The sequence below is a fragment of the Gopherus flavomarginatus genome, chromosome 2 (genome assembly GCF_025201925.1).
Source record: "Gopherus flavomarginatus isolate rGopFla2 chromosome 2, rGopFla2.mat.asm, whole genome shotgun sequence".
In the NCBI taxonomy this organism is placed as follows: Eukaryota; Metazoa; Chordata; order Testudines; family Testudinidae; genus Gopherus; species Gopherus flavomarginatus.
This window is the reverse complement of record NC_066618.1, coordinates 200912430-200932605: the sequence shown is the minus strand read 5'-3', so window position 1 is coordinate 200932605 and position 20176 is coordinate 200912430. Positions and strand designations below refer to the sequence as shown.

Sequence of the window (20176 nt, the reverse complement as noted above, 5' to 3'; positions counted from 1 at the left end):
AAAGATCTGGTCTGCCTCCAGTTGTCATGGGCACAGGAATGCCTAATTGTGATGGCTGACATGGATGGGATTTGGAATGACATCACTGACACCTTCTATCCTAACCTCCCCCATTCAAAAATAACCCCCCATAGTATGAGAAAATTAACATACAAAAAACAAAATAAAAAAACACCCAAAATATCAATCCCCCCATCCTCAAAAAAATATCAGTTTTTTACTCCCCGAGGAAACTCAGAGACGCCACAGAGTTCACTAGGAACTTTGCTATTGCTATCAATTTTACACGGTAGAGGCTCAGACACCAGACTGATAGGAAGCAGCATTGGTATGTACACAAACACATGCAGTAAGTATCATGTAGATATTTACTGCTTCCATCATGAAAGGTGATGTGACCTTGCTAACAAGAGTTTAGTTACACACCCTAACCACTTACTTTGTGGAGGTGACTGGCATCTGAGTTGGCTGACTAAGCCCTGTTCAGTATGGAAAACTGATTTTATTATATTTGATGTTTTCAGAAGCTTGTAACTTATAGGTATAATATGTTTGTTACAGCACTCTCGAAAAACATAAGATTTCTGTATCAGGGTGCAATTTATTGTCATTGTGAACATTTAAAAATATTTTAAGGTGGTATGTTATTAGATTTATTATGTTTATGCAGCCGGTTTCACTCACCACTGTGGCATCTCCTTTTGGCTGGATCTGGAGATTAGTTCTTGCTTGGTTTTGCACTCCCTGCCATTGGTTATTCAGTTGCTGCAGCAGTCTCTTCTCACATGCTTCACAGCACTCCCTCGTTGTAGCTCTGCTCTCCAACTAGGTCTTGATCTAGTCTTCCCCCTCTGGGGTGTCACAAGTTCCTTTGGACTGGCTGTACACCGGCCCATGCAGTCCTCTATGGCAGTTCCCAGTCTGTGCCACTTTCCCAGTGATCCCTCCTCTACTCCCAGGTTTCAGCCCAGGGACCCTATACTCAGAAGCCAAAGTCTGTACAGTCAAATTTTGCTGTTTTTTCCCTGGGCTTCTTCCTACTCTGCCTTCCACAGGCTTTCTTCCCTGCAACTCTACTGACTATACTCCTTCCATGAGGAACAGGAGAATCCCAGGGTTTCCTCATACCCACCTCCCTGTGCCCAGAGTGACTGCTGAATCTCTCCCTCCAGCACCTTTCTCAATTTCCTAGTTTTATACAAGCCCAATCTGCTCCTGCCCAGCTGGACTTCATCTTCACTTAGAGCTTGTCAGTCAAGCCTGACTTTCCCCCAGGTGCAACCTATAAGGTTAACTGGCCCCATCTCAACCACCTTAACTCCTTCAGGGCTGGTGTGGGGTGAACATCCCATCACACACTCTTCCCATCAAGACTGCAATCGTTGGGTATGAATGCCCCCAACCCTGCATTTACCAGAGCTGGGCCTGGAAGTCATTTCGCTCCTGCTCTAATTCACCCATCAAAAGAAGCAGTTTTCCCCTTTCTTCCATGGTGTACCACTACTTTTCGTTCTGATATTCTAGGTCTTGTACAGCTACTTGTAAGGTCTGCTCTGCCTTCTCTTGTAGCACCTTCCCTTGCTCTGTAGACTCTCTCTCAGGATCGGGGATCCAAACATATACTGGCTAATCTCTATGTTTATCCCTGCCTTGTTCAGGTTTGTCTTTGTAAGAACGTTTCTCCCTTTCAGTTCCTTCTCACCCTCTGTCATCACAGCTTTCTTTACTATACCTGTGCCAATGCTGCAGTTCACCAACTTCCTTCAGGCCCTAAGTCAGGGCCCTGCACTTCTCTTGGCCACATTTCTGCTCCTTATGAGGACAATGCCTCCTCATGTGTCACAATTCCCCACAGAAGAGAAGGTGCATCCCCTTCCAACTTTCCCAACAGGTTAGGTGCCTTAGGGCTTTCCTGCATTCCCACCTCCAGTGTAAGGCTTCTTATCCCCATACAGGTAGGGTTACTCTTTTTTTGCATGTTCCCACAGACATAAAGCTTCCTTGGCTGCACTGCTGACCTAAGAACCTCTTTTCTGTTCCCAGCCTCTGAAGTCTCTGCTAATTTTCTCTCACAAGCGCCTATATAAATACTGCTGTTCCCCCAGTCTCATCCAACAGCTCTACAAGTATAACTGTGCTTCCCACTGTCTATGTTGTTCTCCAGGGACCTGTGTAAGTACTGCTGGGAACCCCTCTTGTTGTTGTCAGCCCCCTTAAGTGGGAGAGTACCTGCTTTCTGCAAAAAAAGGCTTCCATACATGACTATTATTCTTTTTCCTGTTCTTCCACTGCAGCCTCTCACACTCGCCTTGGGCGAGTCATGGGGGCAACACTCATGCCTGCGTTCTCCATCAAATTGTGACAGGGTTCACTCACTGCTGGGGTGTCCCCAAGTGGCTGGGTCTGCGGATTAGCTCATGGCACTCTACTTCAGTCAGTCATTCTATAGCTGTGGTGTCCTCTTGTCTCATACTTCACAGAACTCAGCCTTTGTGGCTCTGCCCTCCAGCTAGGTCACTATCTAGTCCTTTCCCTTCCTGGGTATAAAAGTCCCTCCTGGACCAACTCCTGTCTGTACACTGGCAGTCCTTCATGCCAATTCCCAGTCTGTGCCACTTCCCCACCCAGGTGTGGCCTATATGTTTAATTGGCTACCTTAACCCCTTCAGGGCTTTTATAAGGTGAACACCCCATCACAGCTCGCAACAGGTTTGCACAGTTAAATGATGCATATGTTCCCATCAATTAGATGATTATTAGGTTTTAGATTAAGGGTAAATGTGCGTAAGAATATCAGATCAGTTATTTGATAAGCAGGGATAATAAAACTTACCTGCTTTGTAAAGTGCTTTGAAATCCACAGATGAAAACCAGGTTTTGCTTATTTGCCATTTTGCTTATGAATTTTCAGTTACTTTCCATCTTAAGTCTTTAAGTCTGTACAATGGTGTCTATGTTTGTACGAGTTGCTCTAAGGACCCTCGTACAGGAAGTCTGACAGAGAAATATATGTGGTTTCTTCAACCATTTCCTAGAAGAGATGAAGGTGAATGTTTGGTGTGACACTACATCTGTTATATGTTCTCGGATTTTGTTATATATTTAGCTTCCATGAGAGAAATGTATTAGTATGTTACCAAAGGGGAACTTTTTAACATGCATTATTAGTATACACTGGTTGAAAACAACAGCATGAGCATGAACGTTATGTAGAGCAGAGAAAAAAAAAACCTTTCCTACTGCACGAAAATGTCTTCTGTCTCTGACACATTCTACATTAAGAATTTTAGCCAGCTTGAGTACAAATTTATGCTTGTAGACCAATTTCCTAAGACATATTTACCTTAATCATGATAGGGAACAGTTAAAAATGCCTCCCATTATTGCTTCATAAATAAAATGTTGAGAAATATAAACAATTTGTCTGGATGTGAATTTGAGAAGTACAAAATAATAGAGTAAGATTTGCTGTAGCAAAAAATATAACAGGAATTTACCTGCATTTTACAATAGGAGTAACTGGGTAAAGGAACACAAATAATTTAATACATTCAAAATGATATAATTAAAAAGGAGATCCAATTCTATTAAATCTGTACTGCACCTGGATTTGAGTGAAATTTTTCTTAGACTACACCTCTAGCTCGATATAATGTGACCCGATATAACACAAATTCAGATATAACGAGGTAAAGCAGTGAGCGGGGGGAGGGGAGGGCGGGGGCTGTGCATTCCGGTGGATCAAAGCAAGTTCAATATAACACTGTTTCAGCTATAAAGTGGTAAGATTTTTTGGCTCCCAAGGACAGTGTTATATCGAGGTAGAGGTGTATCTGTTAGACACATCATTATCAGATACCAATTAGACATAAAGAACTCTTGTCTGTGCAGAATTTAAAAGTTCAGAATGTAGACAGGTCATTTGTCACCATGCTCGTAATCTTCCAGGTAGGTCTTCCTTTGAGCTGTGAAATCTTTTATTCCTTGAGTGTGTTATGTGTGATTCTTTCCGCACAATAGTGAAGAGCTTTTCAATTTCTGTACCTCTACAGAGAAAAAAACTTTTTTTTTGTATCAACCAAATACAACTGGCTTTTGAGTTAGCTAGACAGTTACCCCTCTGTTTCTCTGCCTTATTGGATCCACGTGGTAAATTTGGGAAAAGTATATTTTTACATTGCTATAACAGCTTTCTTCTCTCTCTTGTGTGATACAGCATGGCAAGAGGGCAGCAGGAGAGTGTTAGCAGGGAGCCTTATTCCCTGCAAGGGGAGGAAGGTTTACTATAGTTTAACTAGAGCACCTGAAGCCAATTAGAGCACCTGAAGCCAGTCATGTGATAAAAACCCCCTGCTTCAGTCAGTGTGGGAGTTGGAGAAGAGAACAGGTCTGAAGAGAGACAAAAGGAAAGTTTGGAGGAGTGCTGCGGTGGGCTGAGAAATCCAAAAGAAACCCTAGGTAAGGGGCACTGGCTTGTGTAGAAGGAGGGCAAGAAGCCCCTTCACAAGCTGAAGGGCAGGAGAGGGAAGTAGCCCAGGGGAAGGAACCGCTAGTTCAAGTGGTTCACCACAAACCTCAGGGCCCCTGGGTTGGGACCTGGAGAAGAGGGCAGGCCCAGGTCCCTCCCTCTCCACTCCCCTCCTCAAGGACACTACTGGGGTAATTAAAATACCGGTTCAGAGGCAAGCAATGGCGCCCTGAACCTTCCCCAAAGAAGAGAAAGCGCGAGACCCAGCATAACAGTACCGGCAATTTGCCACACTTGTTAAATGCATAATAAATTCCTTATATTTAAAATTAATGAATTTGGCAGTGAAAGGCCTGGCTTCTTGTCTCTCTCTGTCAGATGAGGTGGAACAGTTAACATTTTATGTGCCTGTTCATTAGTTGCCTTTTCAGAAAAATCTTTAAACAATACATTCTGAAGGATGGCAGGGAATCCTCAGGGAATCATAAAGTACATACATTAGAACTGTCGTGATGATTTTCTACATAATCTACTTAATCAATTAGAGACTGTAGTCCTGACTCCCCACTGCTTTTGCATTTTGTGCAGTCATTTACACTTATTCAAAGTGCGTGTAAAACACTACTAGGTCAGAATGGCAGCATTTCACAGCAGCTTCACCAGGATAAATGACTATGCAATGTGCAAAGTAGTGGAGAATCAGGCCTTGATGATCAAAAGGACTTCTTTTCTCCTTTCAGGAAAATCACCATTGTCCTGATAGTGAGCTATCCCAATGTTATCTGCATCATGGCAATGTCTATTATTATGTTATAAAGTTGCACAGTTTTATAATTATTGACAGAATCTAATTTCAGAAATAAGCAAAGATAGATCAGTTTTCAAAAGTGCTATAGTCTTTTGTGGTCTGGTCTGGAGGAGAAGTAGGACAGTTAAAAATGGAGACTCAGGTCTCTGCTTCAGGTGTTTCTTAGAGGTTTGTTCATGCTTATCCTGCTCTCTGCTCATTTTGAAATGATTGTGTGTCAGTTCTCCCTGGGGGAATCATGAAAACATGTGTACCTACGGAGAAGCAAAGCAGCCCTGACATGAATCTCAGAAGTACTTGCAATGGAGTCTCAGCCAAGCACTATATGGTGACACTTTTACAACTCCGATGTTCCTGAATGTATCTAAAATTTATTAGGAAAACCATGATGATATTAATGACATGATAGCAGTTTAGGGATACACAGACCTGCTTAACAGTCTAATCTCTTCAAGGTAGCACTCTGTCTCTGTGGTTTTTGTAAGGCATCAGAACTCTACAAATAATAAACACAGTTTCTGGAACTGTCTCTCACAATGTTGCAATTATAACTTTTCCTTTCTGATTTCCAACAGAAGAACCTCAAACACATGCACAGACATAAAAGCTGATGTTAACATAACTGTCACTGCAATATCAATAGAGACTTCTCTTGTACACATTTTAAAGTAAAGGTTCTAACTTTAAACTGAAAAATCCATGGGAAAAAACGGTTACTCACCTTCTCGTAACTGTTGTTCTTCGAGATGTGTTGCTCATATTCATTCCAATTAGTGTGTGCGCGTGCCACGTGCACGGTTGTCAGAAAGTTTTTCCCCTAGCAGCACCTGTCAGATCAGTTATGGAGCCCCCTGGAGTGGCACCCGCCGCCTCCTCAGTGCCTTCTTGCCGGCTACTCCAACAGAGGGGAAGGTGTGTGGGTTTGGAATGACATGAGCAACACATCTCAAAGAACCGTTACAAGAGGATGAGTAACCATTTTTTCTTTGAGTGCTTGCTCATATCGATTCCAGTGAGGTAACTCCCAAGTGTTATCTAGGCGGTGGGGTCGGAGTTATAGAATCACAGACTGGAGCAACGCTCTGCCGAATACTACATCGTCTTTGGCGTGCTGGGTAATCACATAGTGAGCAGCAAAAGTATGGACTGAGGACTACATTGCCACACTGCAGATCTCTTGAATCGCTACCTGAGCCAGGAATGCCATCGAGGAGGCCTGTGCCCTTGCAGAATGTGCCATGAGTGCCAGGGTTGGCACGTTGGCCAATTCGTAGCAGGTGCGGATGCAGGAGGTGATCCACGATGAGGAGATCCTCTATGACAAGTCTGGAATACCTTTCATATGGTCTGCCACTGCCACAAACAGCTGGTTCAATTTTCAGAACGGCTTCGTGCGCTTGATGTAAAAGGTGAGCACCTGTCGTACATCCAGTGAGTGGAGTCTTTGTTCCCAGCTGCTCACATGAGGTTTAGGGAAAAATGTCCTGGTTGGAGTGAAATTGGGACACTACCTTTGGAAGGAAAGCAGGGTGAGGTCTAAGCTGCACCTTGTCCTTAAAGAAAACCACGTAGGGAGGGTCGGAGGTGCAAGTCTTAAGTTCTGAGACCATCCTTGCCTGAGTAATGGTGACTAAAAAGACAACCTTCCATGATAGGTACAGAAGCGAACAAGTCGCCGGTGGTTCAACTGAGGCCCCATCAGTTTGGAAAGAAGCAGGTTGAGGTCCCATGCAGGCATTGGCTGCCTAATCTGTGGGTACAGACGCTCGAGACCTTTGAGGAAATGGTCAACCATGGGGATGGCAAAAACAGAGTGCCCTGCCACTCCCAGGTGGAATGCAGAGCCAGCTGCCAAGTGCACCTTGATGGAAGAAGCTGCTTAAGGTGTAACAGGTACTCCAAGATGAGAGGAATGGAGGCCTGCAATGGCGGAGTACGGCCCTGGGAGCACTAGATGGCAAACCTTTTCCACTTGGCCAGATAGGTGGCCCTAGTGGAGGGCTTCCTGCTACCAAGCAGGACTTCCTTAACCAACTCCGAGCACCTGAGCTCTGTGCAGTTTAACCATGAAGCTTCCAGGCCATGAGGTGAAGAGACTGGAGGTCTGGGTAATGAGGGTGACTATTGTCTTGGGTGATCGGGTCCGGAAGTAGCGGCTACATGATCGGGGCATCCCCGAACATTCCAGGAGTATGGTGTACCAATGCTGGTGGGACCATGGCAGTGCCACCGTTATGACAATTGCCTGGTCCTGGAGGATTCTGAGCAGGACCTTGTGCATGAGCGAAAATGGTGGGAACACGTACAGCAGATGATCTGACCAGGGGAGGAGAAAAGCAGAAAAAGAAAAATAATATTCCTACTGGCTTTTGGATTCCATCTTTCCCACACACTGCCACCATGTCATAGTATCTTTCCCCAATCTGAACCTTAGAGTCCAAAAGTTGGGGTACCAGCATGAATTCCTCTAAGCTTAATTACCTGCTTAGATCTGATACACTGCCACCACCCGAAAATATAGTGTTTTGGGGCACTCTGGTCCCCCCAAAAACCTTCCCTGGGGACCCCAAGACCCAAATTCCTTGAGTCTTACAACAAAGGGGAATAAACCATTTCCTCCCCTTCTCCTTTATTCCTCCCAGATCTTTTCCGCCCTGGGTACACTAGGAAATCACCGTGATTCAAACTCCTTGAATCACAACACAGAGAAATCGGGTTTCTTCTCCCCCTTCTCCCCCCCACCCAGGTTTTTCCTCCCTGGACTCCTAGAGAGAGAGACAGATTCAAGCTCCATGAATCTAAAACAAAGGGATTCCACCCTTCTCCCCTCCCTGTTAAGTACAGACTCAATTCCTTTGCTGTAACAAGGGGGAAAAAATCAAACAGGTCTTAAAAACAAAACTTTTAATAAAAAAAGAAAGAAAAAGGTAAAAGTTACCTCTGTAATTTAGATGTTAAAAGTTACAGGGTCTGTTAGCTTATAGAAACTGGAGAAAAAGCCTCCTCCAGCAGAAATACAATTTAAAATACTTCCAGCCAAATACACATTAGACCCCTACCAGCCAGATACACATTTGCAAATAAAGAAAACCAATTAAAAAGACTAAACCGCCTTTCTACTTGCACTTACTACTTGAATAGAAAATTAGAGCCTGTAGTACGTCTGGTCCCTCTCAGATCCCAGAGAGAACAAAGCCAAACCCAAAAACACAAACAAAGGCTTCCCTCCACAGAGATTTGAAAGTATCTCGTCTCCTGATTGGTCCCCTGGTCAGGTGTTTGGTTCCCTGTTTGTTAACCCTTTACAGGTAAGAGAGACATTAACCCTTAACTATCTGGTACTTCCTGTTGCTCCAAGTGGTGAAGAGGTTGATGTGGGGAGTTCCCTACCTCTGGAAAATGGCGTAAAAGACATCTGGATGGTTGGACCACTCGTAGTTGCAGAAGGATCTGCTGAGGTACTCCGCCAGCTCATTCTGTGAACCTCTGAGGTACGTCGCCTCCAGGTGAATGGAGTGGACTATGCAGAACTCCCACAGCTGGAGGGCTTCCTGACACAGGGAAGAGGAATAGGCCCCACCTTGCTTGTTTACATAAAACATTGCAGTTGTGCTGTCCATCATAACTCCCACACACTGACCCCACAGGTGAACCTGGAAGGTTTGGCATGCTAGTCATACAACCTTCAACTCCTTGATGTTGATGTGGAGCCAGAGCTCATCCTAGGACCAGAGGCCCTGTGTCTGAAGGTCCTCACAGTTGTGCGCCATACCCCAGTGCTGACGTGTCTGTTACCAGGGAGAAGGAGAATTGGGGCCTGTGGAAGGGGACTCCTTTGTATATGTCCTGAGGGTTAGCGACCAGCCCAGGGACTGGACGACCTGTGCTGGAAGGGTCACCACTATTTCCAGACTGTTGCAAGCCAAGCATGGAAGGTCTGAAGCACATTCTTGCATGCTTAACCACGGACGTTCATATGACCAAGAAGCCTGAGGCAGCCCAGTGCCGTGGTGATGGGGTAGCATCTGAGGCATTGTATGATCTCTGACTTTGCTTGAAAGTGGGCCTTCAGCAGAGATGCGCTGACCCGACCTGAGTCCAGCACTGCCCCAATAAACTCTATCCTTTGAGTTGGCACCAGGGTTGACTTGCTCTCGCTAAGGAGAAAGCCAAGTCTGTCAAAGGTGGATCTCACAAAGTGGATCTGTGAGTCCACCTGATCCCTGATCCCCAAGCAGCCAGTTGTCGAGGTATGGGTATACCTGCACCTGACTTTGATGGAGGAAGGCTGCCATGACCAAGAAGCACTTGATGAATACTTGGGAGGCTGTCGACAGGCCAAAGGGAAGGACCATGAATTGGTAATGGTTGTGGTTGACCACAAACCTGAGGAACTGTCTGTGAGCAGGGCATATGGATATGTGGAAGTACGCATCCTTGAGGTCAAGGATGGCATACCAATCTGCTGGATAAAGAGAAGGGATAATAGAGTTCAGGCAGACCATGCAGAACTTCAACTTCCTCATGAATCTGTTGAGGTCTCACAGGTCTAGAATGGGTCTGAGACACCTCCCCTCAAAACCCCTTGGTTTTGGGGATTAGGAAATAACAGGAGTAGAATGCCTTGCCCCATAGCTCCTGAGGAACCTCCTCCACTGCCTCTGCGGTGAGGAGTGTCTGCACTGCCTGCGCAAGGAGGTGCTCGTGACAAGGGTCCCTGAAGAGAGACAGAGAAGTGGGGTGGAAAGGAGGGGAGGAGCAGAATTGGGGAGAATATACCACTTCTACCATGCAAAGAACCCAGCATCCAATGTTATTTGGGACCAAGCATGGTAGAAGTGGGATAGATGGTTCAGAAAGCAGGGATGAGGATCCGATCCAATGGCAGATAAGTCATCCCCAGGAGCACCTTCAAAAGACCTGCTTAGAGCCTGAGGAAGTGCACGCTTGGCCCTGGTTAGATGAGGGCTGAGACAGCTTGCACCCGCCGTTCCTGCCACGCTACTTAGAGAAGACCTATCTAGAGCATGGCTGGTAGGGCACTGTGAGGGCTGAGGTTTAAAGTGTTTTTGCAGAGTGGCTGGGGTATGCAGCGTAGCCCTACTTCAGCGTAGCCCTACAGTCTTTAAGGCTATGCAGCCTGGAGTCAGTTTGCTCCACAAATACGGCCGCCTCATCAAATGGGAGGTCCTGGAGGGTCTGCTGCACCTTGGCTAGCAGCCCTGAGACCTGGAGCCATGAGCTACGCCTCATGCCGATGCCTGAGGACAAGGTGTGCGCTGCTGAGTCCACAGCATCCAGTGTAGCCTGTAATGAGGTCTGTGACACTGCCCTGCCCTCTTTAACAGTAGTGGGTACTAGCTCCCTGAATTTTAGCATGGAGTTCCAGGAGCTGAAGCTGTACCTGCTCAGGATTGCCTGTTGGTAGGCAATACTGAGTTGTAAAGCCCTGGTTGAATAGACCTTGCATCAGAAAAGGTCCAGTCACTTAGACTCCTTTGATTTGGGGGTAGGAACCTGCTGCCCTGCCTCTCTCGTTTGTTCTGCAGGGTCAAAGTTGACAGTGCCGGCTCATGAACCTACTCCTCTGTAGGATGCACCTCAATGGTGGCTTCCAGGGCAGCAGATCTCGGTGTAGGGGGTCAGCCCAGTCCTGTTTCCAGAGCTGCTTCTGTGGCACCGGGGAATGAGACCAGTTCACCTTGCTTTGGTGCCAGGGAGCGACGGTGCTGATGGTCTCTATGCCCAGAGTCCTTCCTCGGCACTGCTTCTCTTACAAAGGCCAGAGCACTCCGCACAGAACTCGGTGCCGGATCCTGCCGTGCCGAGGCGGGCTGAGGTTTCAAAGCCACCTCCATGAGGCGCTGTTTTAAACTAACTAAAGTCCTGCTCCTTCTAAGTTCTGGGACAGAACCCTCTGCAAATCTTGCACCGGTCAGTCTGGTGTGCTTCCCACAGACACTTGAGGCAAGAATCGTGGGGGTCGCCTGTTGGCATGGACTTGTGGGAAGACTTGCAGGGCTTAAATCCTTGGGATCGAGGCATGTCCCGAATCCCAAGGGAAACAGGAAAGTTGGGGTGGGGAAGAACCTCCCATGTACACTAACAAAATAACTATAAGTAAGGCTATGATTTTGTCTTGGACGTTTTTAGTAATAGTCACGGACAGGTCACAGGCAATTAACGAAAATTCACAGAAGCTGTGACCCATCCCTGACCTTTACTAAAAATGTCCATGATGAAACGGGGAGGGAGGAGGGTCCAGCACTCTGCCCTCCTGTGGCTGGGAGCTGCCACTCCTGCCCTGTGGCTGGGAGAGACCCCTACTTGTGGCTGCTAGGAGCTGCAGAGGATTCCCTACCATTTGCAGTGGCTAGGGAGCTGTGGGGGCTGGGGAGATGCCAGGGAATTTCCCCACACCGCCTGCGTCCCTGGTAGCTAGGGACAGCCAGGGGATTCCCCACCATCACCAGTGGTGGCGGAGGTACCCCGCAGCTCCAGGCCCCCATGGGAGGTGGGGGTACCCTGCAGGTCCCAGTAGCTGCAGACTGAAGTCACAGTGTGACTTCTACACCTACGTGACCAAATTGTAGCCTTAACTATAAAGCTATAAACTATGAAAACTATATACACTGAACTATAGAAGAACCAGGGGAGCGCTTGCGAAAGCAAGCCGAAGTTCCAACGACTCTCATGGATGGTAAGAAGGAACTGAGGCGACACTCCAGGGGGCTCCACAGCTGACCCAACGGGTGCTGCTAGGGGAAAAACATTTCGACGACTGTGCACGTGGCACACACATGCCTAATTGGAATAGATATGAACAAGCACTTGAAGAAGAATTAAGATTTACTCTTGCTGTTAGACACCTAACCATTATGATATACCAAGGTATCTCAGCACAGCAGATGTAAAAATTCACACACCTCTCAAGTGAGGAGTTGCATTCCTTCCTTTTTCATGTTTTACACTCATCTACAAATTATGATCCACAACTAAAATTTATTTTAATAAAAAACTTTATTTATATGGGCTCAAACCAACCACTAATATTTTCCAGTAATAATTTCAACACATAATTTAATAAAATTATTAATTTCTTATACTCTTTCCTCCTCTCCCCCCATCCCCCATGTTCTCATTCTCCTTTTGCATTTCCCAGATGCAGTATCACCAAAATTTCCCATTGGGAATACAGTATATGCTGTTTCAACCATAATCTATATTCTTTCTTTGGTGTTAGGTGATCAACTCCCTTCCCAAAGACGTAGTACATTTTTTCTGTGACACGATGCCTCCACAAATCTCAGCATTAGAAATCTTTTCTTTAAATTCCAGTCTTCCATGGAGTAAGCAATCCACGTTCAACATGAGAACTCACCAACAGTCATTAACTATTGAGAAGTCTCACTAGATTCTCTAGACATTTCAAGTGATAGGCTTTTAGCTGGTTTCCTTCTGGCTGTGAAAGAGCTAAAGAGGAAAGAAAAAAAAAAACAAGACTTCAGAGCTTTTCTACTACCTTTCAATATTTCACATACTAGGACTTCACAGGTTACATCAAACCCACAGATTCAAGAGCCTCTTACTAATGCACACATTTTATAACCTGCACAACAAGTTGGCAGTGGTGTTTCCCTCAAATATTTTACAGCAATATCCTGTACTAGCATTTCATATTGCTGTCATTGTTTCTACAAAAAAGACATTACAAAACATTTACTAATACAATACCCTTGGAAATTTCCAATCAAGTGGGACAAGGAAGGCAAGCGAGCCTTTGCTCAGGCTCCAACCAGTGTATCCTTGGCAGTTGCCTCAGCATGAATGAGAGACTATGCTTCTACTACAACTCCTCCAGAGCACACGGTAGAGTGGGGAAGGACAAGGCTAAAACAAGGCTACTAATGCACTTCAGAAGTTGAGCAACCTGCACTCTAAAAGGATTTCTAAGGTGCCTCAACCAGCATATTCCCACTCACTCTCCTAGTTGGAAGCCTGCTCAGCCTTGTAAAGTCATGAAAGCTTTCCCAGCAGCATATGCTGTTTTTATATAGCTCTATGGACATACAAAGTACTGTAAGGTACAATGATTTTGCCAGGCAAACAACACATTCCGATTGCAAGCACTTTTAACCTACTGAATGAATAAGCTGGAACAGTATGAACAGAACACAATATAGAAATGAGTGGAAAAAAACCCACTGTACATTCATTATATAGAACTTAAAATGTATTTCCTAACACAGGATGGTTATCAGATATGCTGACAAAAATCCATCTAACCAGAGCTAGTCTACTCCAAAATAAAACAAATATCATCTGAATTTAGCAGCCATTTGCTGGCCGCTCTGTCTAGTAAACAAATATGGCAATTTAGCCCCAATTGTGCAATGATGTGTAAACATATGGCAATTTAGCCCCAATTGTGCAATGATGTGTACGTGCACTGAAGAGCATGTACAGCCCGACTGAACTCACTAGGAGTGCTCGAGTGCTTAAAGGTAAGCATGCACGTAAATATTTGCAGGAGCAGGGTCCCAATGAAAATGAGCAGAACAAATGTGCCCACATATTAGCTACTGTAGCTACAACCCCACTCCATAGTGCTGCTCAGAGAAATGTCCAATTAGAGATGCTTTGATTTTTTTGGACTGCTTGCAAGTACAGTTATCTATTATGTAAAAGCCGTCCAAATTATAGCTAACTGCAATTTCCTAAAACAGTCAACATGCTTTTAAAAAGTCCAAGTAAAAACCAGCCAATTTACAGAGCAGCACTGTCAGGATAGCACAGTATTCTGGTATTTCCTGTGTAGCTGAATTCAGCAAGGTTAAATGAAGTCAGTTGTAACTGGGCAGTGGTTCTTATCACCAAAATACAAGGTTTTAGCACAGAGAAAGCCTGTGGCAACAAAATCGTTTTGCTGCCAGCACAATCAAATGTATCTTGAAGACTAATCCTTAGCAATTACCACCGCACAAATCTTATTTACAATTTGTCACCAGAAGGTTTTTTTTTTGGGGGGGGGGGGGGGGGGCGGGGGGGGGGAGATGCCGAACAGCAAAGCACATGTGGATTTAAAAGGATCATCAAGCAGAACCTCACATTTTAGAAAAAGCTTACAACACAAGAAAATGCTTCCTTTCTCTTGTACTGCAGAGCACTATAGTGTATTAATGATTTCTTTTCACAGAAAAATTACAGAATTGGCTGTTACTCCTTTGAGATGGAAACAAAATTCTCCAATAACTTACTTTTCTTTACTAAAGAATAAGCCTCATCTACTCTTCTCTTTGTTGATGGATTCTTCAAAGTCACTTTTGCCTGTAGCACAAATAAGAATAATCCAATAACTACATTTATTCCCACATGCTGATGCTCTTAAAATCAGGCTATGTCTTCAACCCGTAGCTATTTTTTGGCAGCAAGCCAACAAAATATAGCGTTGAAGAATTTAACAGTTCCACAAGTGATTATATCATCATGTATACTGCATTTGTGAAAAATAAACAGGCGAGCAATGAATTGCAGCAATAATGGAACCCATTTCCCAAGCCATGGCTTGGTGTGTCAGTAAGTATTGCTTGGAATATTAAATTGGCAAACACAAATGATATTCTTGCAAACTTCATGGTAAAAAAAGCACAGTACAAAAAGGCATATATTGTGTGACTTCTAAAGCAATGTCATATTGTAATCAGCATATCTCAGAAGTTACATGATAACTTACAAGAACACTATCATGTTACTTAGGTTGATGTGAAAAATAATATGTCCCGCCTTCATATATCTCTTCTTAAAGGAAAACTAGTGATTTAATTTTAATTAAAAATATTTTTAAAGGATGTGAATCTTCCAGTGAGTAGGTTTTTATTTATTAAGACCCCAATCCTGCAACTTGTTCTTTGGAAGTGGATCCCTACATCTGCATGGAGCTTCATTCATGTCAATGGGATCTGCCCAGGCATGGGTATCTGTCCAGGCTGAAAAAGTTGCAGAACTGGGGCCTAATTTTATAATTGTACATAGAGGATATATTTTACAGTACATCTAACTTGTAGTAGATCAACATTATAGCAAAAATGTTATAAGGATATAACTATTATTACTGCAGCTTAAGTGCTTTGATTTTTTTAATTAATTAATTTTTTTTTAATTGGAAGTGTTTTCCAAATACTCACCTTCTGATAATTGTGGAGCAAAGACCAAAGTGCAGCTGCTCCTATTCTCTGAGCAGTGAGGCTGTCACTTTCTAAACAAGCAGATAGCACTGCAATAGCTTTATCTAATGAAGAAAACAAAAGCATACACAAAGACTAGCAAAACACATTATGACAGATTTCCACCTATGAAATGTTCTTATTCTGGCAATTTGTCTCTATTTCCATGATAAATATTGCTATGGCACAACAAATACAAAGTTATATAAATCAGATAGTTTAATATGAATAAGTACCTAGCATACTTGTAAGCACTATAAAATAACCTTAATAAATACAAGCACCAAAATATAGTCTATACTAAAAATTAAGATTAAGCCATAAAAGAACGGGTGTTTTAAATTATAGCCCCTACAACATGCATTGCTGACTGTTGCACATAAATATTGAACCACATAAGAGATACTACATATTAAGCTGTTTTTAAAACACTTGATAGGCATATATACAGTATCAACGGGCTAGAATTAAGACATTGTGCCAATTTTTAAAGTGGTTACCACCTGCTTGATATCACTACTGTCACATTTTTTGCCTTAACCTTCTCGGATTCTCTCATCTCCAAAGTTTACCTTTGGGCTTAAAGTGGAATGAAAGCCATTTGGTCTACTTGTTCAACACATCTGACTGCTCACTCCACAATACAAATGCACTGGGTAGACCAGGGGTCGGCAACCTTTCAGCAGTGGTGTGCCGAGTCTTCATGTATACACTTTAATTTAAGGCTTTGCGTGTCGGTTATACATTTTAACATTTTTTAGAAGTCTCTCTCTAAGTCTATAATATATAACCAAACTACTGTTATATGTAAACAAGGTTTTCAAAATGTTTCAGAAGCTTAATTTAAAATTAAATTAAAATGCAGATCTTATCAGTTTAGTGTGATCCTTGCTCTTGTTTTTCCTTGCTGAGTTTTCCAATGTCTGGCATGTATTTGGATACTTTAAGCTGCACACAGGCTTCTGAGTGATCAGTCATTAACCGTCTGGAACCCCAGATTGGCAGCTGAGGCGAGTGGAGCTGGTAGGGCTGAGCAGGGCCGGAGGCCTGGACTCTGTCTGGCAGGGGGCCTGCGCTGGAACTCCAACCAGAAGCAAGGTGAGTGGGCCTGCGATGGGGGATCCCGCTGGCAAGGGGCCAGCAGTGGGAACCCCAGAGCAGCGACTGAGTGGCTCAGCCCGCCCCGCTCTGGGGTTTCGGCCGCTGGCTCCTGCCAGCCAGGGTCTCAGCCTACTGCCGGCCTGGGGTTCCTTCACCCAAGCCAGCAGCGGGCGCTGAGTGAGACCAGAGGCGGGACACTGGCTGGCAAGGGGCCAGCAGCGGGAACCCCAGAGCGTCAGCAGGCTGAGCAGATCAGCCCGTGCTGCGTGCCATCAAAAATCGGCTCACGTGCTGGTTGCCAACCCCTGGGGTAGACTATGGAGTTGAGTAACGATTATTTATCAAAGTCATTCAACAAAGATCTGGAAAAATTTGAGAACAGCTTCAGTTGGAAGCTACTGGGAACTTCATTAGGGAAGAGTGGAGCATCCTGTCTAAGAAGTCTTGGCCTCTACAAACTACAAAAGAGAGTTTCTATCTCGCTACAGTAAGCATTTATGCCATACTCATTCCTATAGTACATGAGTGGATCAGTATACCTCAGGGTTCCCAAACTTGGTTTGCGGCTTGTTCAGGGTAAGCCCCTGGCGGGCCACAGGATGCTTTGTTTACCTGAGCGTCCGCAGGTATGATAGCTCGCAGCTCCCAGTGGCCACGGTTCACCGTTCCCAGCCAATGGAAGCTGCGGAAAGTGGTGGCCAGGCCCATGCTGCTTCCCGCAGGTCCCATTGGCCAGGAATGGTGAACCGTGGCCACTGGGAGCTGCGAGCTGTCATACCTGCGGATGCTCAGGTAAACAAAGCATCTCACGGCCCACATGGGGCTTACCCTGAACAAGCCGTGAACCAAGTTTAGGAACCCCTGGTATGTCTGAAGAAAAGTGGCATGACTTGACCTAAGAGGCACAGATTTCTGGAGGGTATAGGAAATATGCATAGTCTAGGTTTGTATAACTGAAAGACAGCATTCATAACTAACTCAGAAGCTTATGATCTCACACTTTGATGGGATGTGTGATTCCCAAGCAAGTACAGGCAGCTCTTGTGTGGGCTGCTTAATGGTAAGACCAGAGGTGAGACAAAGCAAGGACCTTGGACATAAAAATGTCCTAAGCACTGGAGGAATAACTGGGGGTATACATCCCCTGCTCCCTGCTAAAACTACTAACAAATTAAATGCTAAATCTTTTAAAATAATTAAACTATTTACAGTATTCACAGGTTAGAGCTTAGAGCAAACTAAAGACTATAGACACAAGAGGTTTCTATCTCAGACCAGGAGTGGTAGAAAAGGAAATGGAGAGGCAGGTCGACCTGTGCCACCCATTATTCCCTCAACTGAAAGCACGAGGTGAAGGGTGTAGGCATGAACCACTGAACATTGCTACTGAAGGATTTCTGGTTCTGGCGTGCCTGGAGCACACGTGCACTCGGAGTGGATACCCTTTGGGATCGGCACTTGAAGAAGAACCAATAAAAATAATTTTAGCTGTCTGATATATTTGATATAGTATTCTTTATAAACCACAAAAACTGGAAGAAATATATTAATTTCCCAAAATTTTGTTAGAATACTGAACACTTCACTTAATAAAAAATGCTTTTGCAAATAATATACTGGATTTTCTGTCAGTACTCAAAATTACAATAAAATACGAGAGTTTAGATGTCATTTGGATATATACCATTTGCAAGTATCTTGGGCTTGTTAGTTGGACTAAAGCAGATGTTGTGCAGAATAAGGAGGACTATATGGTGACTACTCTTGTGTTTGTATTTGCTCATCTCCAACAGCTGGTCTAAACCACCATTTAGCTTCATGATCATCTGCTGTCCATCTTCTCCAAAGGATATATTCAATAGCAGCTTTAGCCAATGGCTAGCCAATGTACTAAGGCTTTTATTTTCTCCTTTTGGCAATGACAGAGACAAAAAGTTCTGTAAGAAGTTACTCTGTCAGAAGAGAGAAAATACACAGTATTATTTCATTGCTAAGTAACATTGCTTTCACACACACCCTCCATGTAGCCAGAGTACCGGTGTACCTGTCCCCACGTTCCCACTGTTAGTCTCCTACGTCCATATTATTCAAAACATTTTTTCTGCAATATTTTGCGATAGCAAAAAAAAAAAAAAAGTGTTTCAAAACTAAGTGCTTCTTATCGTGTCAATGACTACTGGCATTTTTCTTGGTGATCTGTCAGATTAAACAGTTTTAAGAGTTACACTGTCTCATTCTCAGTTCATTGGCTCACATGACCCTCTCAATCTGTAGACATAAAAATCAAAACAGTATGTACATGTTACTTACATTTCAAGAAAGCTGTTAGATTAGCATTTAAGAAAATAAAGTGTGGTGAAAGGGCATGAACTTCTTGGCCATTACAGGAAAGTGCATCATCTACTCCAATGTTCTAGAAACAAAGCGTAACAGAGCTTGCCCACTCCTCCCATTGTCAGTAACCATCCTTTGTTGACCTTCTTTTCTGTGCAGCTGCCATGAAACCTCCATTCTCCTGAACATAGCTTCCTCAGTGCTTGAGATACCCCAGAGACTCTTTGATTTGCTTGACCTGGCATTGGTCATGGTATCAAAAAACTCTACTTCCACTTTAAGGCGCTCTAGAGCAAATGGAAGCCCTACTCTATCATTGCATGGGAGAGAGGGTCTGGCTTGTTGGTCTCCACTCTAAGGAGGGTCTGTAGCTGAGTGTCACTCCTTTCAGATCTGAAGTGGTAACACATTATGGTAGCTGTTAAATCAAGAAAACAAAACAAAACATCTTTTATCTTGTTGATAGACACTTCTTGGCTTTGATCACATGAAGTAGAATAGTGATCAGTTAATTCTCTCACAAGAGAATGTAATTCAACCCCAGTAGGACCTGCATGATCTGTGACAGGAGCACTCAGATGGTAGGGAGGAGGGAGAAATCATTCAACTAGTGAACCTTTGTAGCCAAAGCAAAGGATAAGCTCTGGAGAGAAAACCACAGTCAAATCTTATCACTAGACAGACAGCTGCTCTAACAGTAAAAGAAAACAAAATGAAAGGCTAGAGAGATATCTTCCAACAGGAAAACTTTCCCAAAAAAGAAACACTGATATACGAGTCATTTCAATATAATTCATTTCTAAATATACTGAGCTGTATACAAGATTCTACTAATTATTTTATTTTCAAACAAAAAATTAGCTTCAAGTGCAGTACTGTACATTGACAGCACATGGAGAAAGGAGAGATTAAGAACACAGCAACTTAATCAAAAAGGGGCACCAGTAATAATATAATCTTAATTTGGAAAGGACTCTGCAAAGACATTAAATAAAATACAACCAGCAAAACAGGTGGTTAGAGACAAAGATTTCCTGTAAAAACTGGAAGCCAAATCCTAGAAAGCAGAAGGGACCATAAACTCTGGCAAGTCAAGTATAATTAGACAGGACAAAAAAAGACTAGCAAAAGACAAAAACTAACAGCAAAATGAAGTACATCAGAAGCAGGAATCCTGCCCAACAATCAAAGGGGCTACTGGCCCACTAAGGTGCTAAATGAGCACTCGAGGAAGATAAGGCC

General features: G+C 44.0%; 1 protein-coding gene across 5 annotated transcripts in view; it reads right to left on the bottom strand.

Moving 5' to 3' along the window:
• Positions 1–12281: 12281 nt before the first annotated feature.
• RTTN (rotatin) overlaps positions 12282–20176 on the bottom strand; it is a 155446-nt gene continuing 147551 nt past the window's right edge. For 2 of the 5 annotated variants that reach the window (XM_050938794.1, XM_050938795.1), the window contains exons 46-49: positions 18285–18552; positions 15461–15564; positions 14534–14603; positions 12282–12749 (exon numbers count right to left, since the gene is read on the bottom strand). In XM_050938794.1, the coding sequence (XP_050794751.1) occupies positions 12667–12749; positions 14534–14603; positions 15461–15564; positions 18285–18552 (525 nt within the window). In that variant the 3' untranslated portion in view covers positions 12282–12666. Of the gene's footprint in view, positions 12750–14533; positions 14604–15460; positions 15565–18284; positions 18553–20176 lie in introns of those variants that run through there. The other 3 variants (XR_007772439.1, XR_007772438.1, XM_050938798.1) reach the window with 3 other exon arrangements.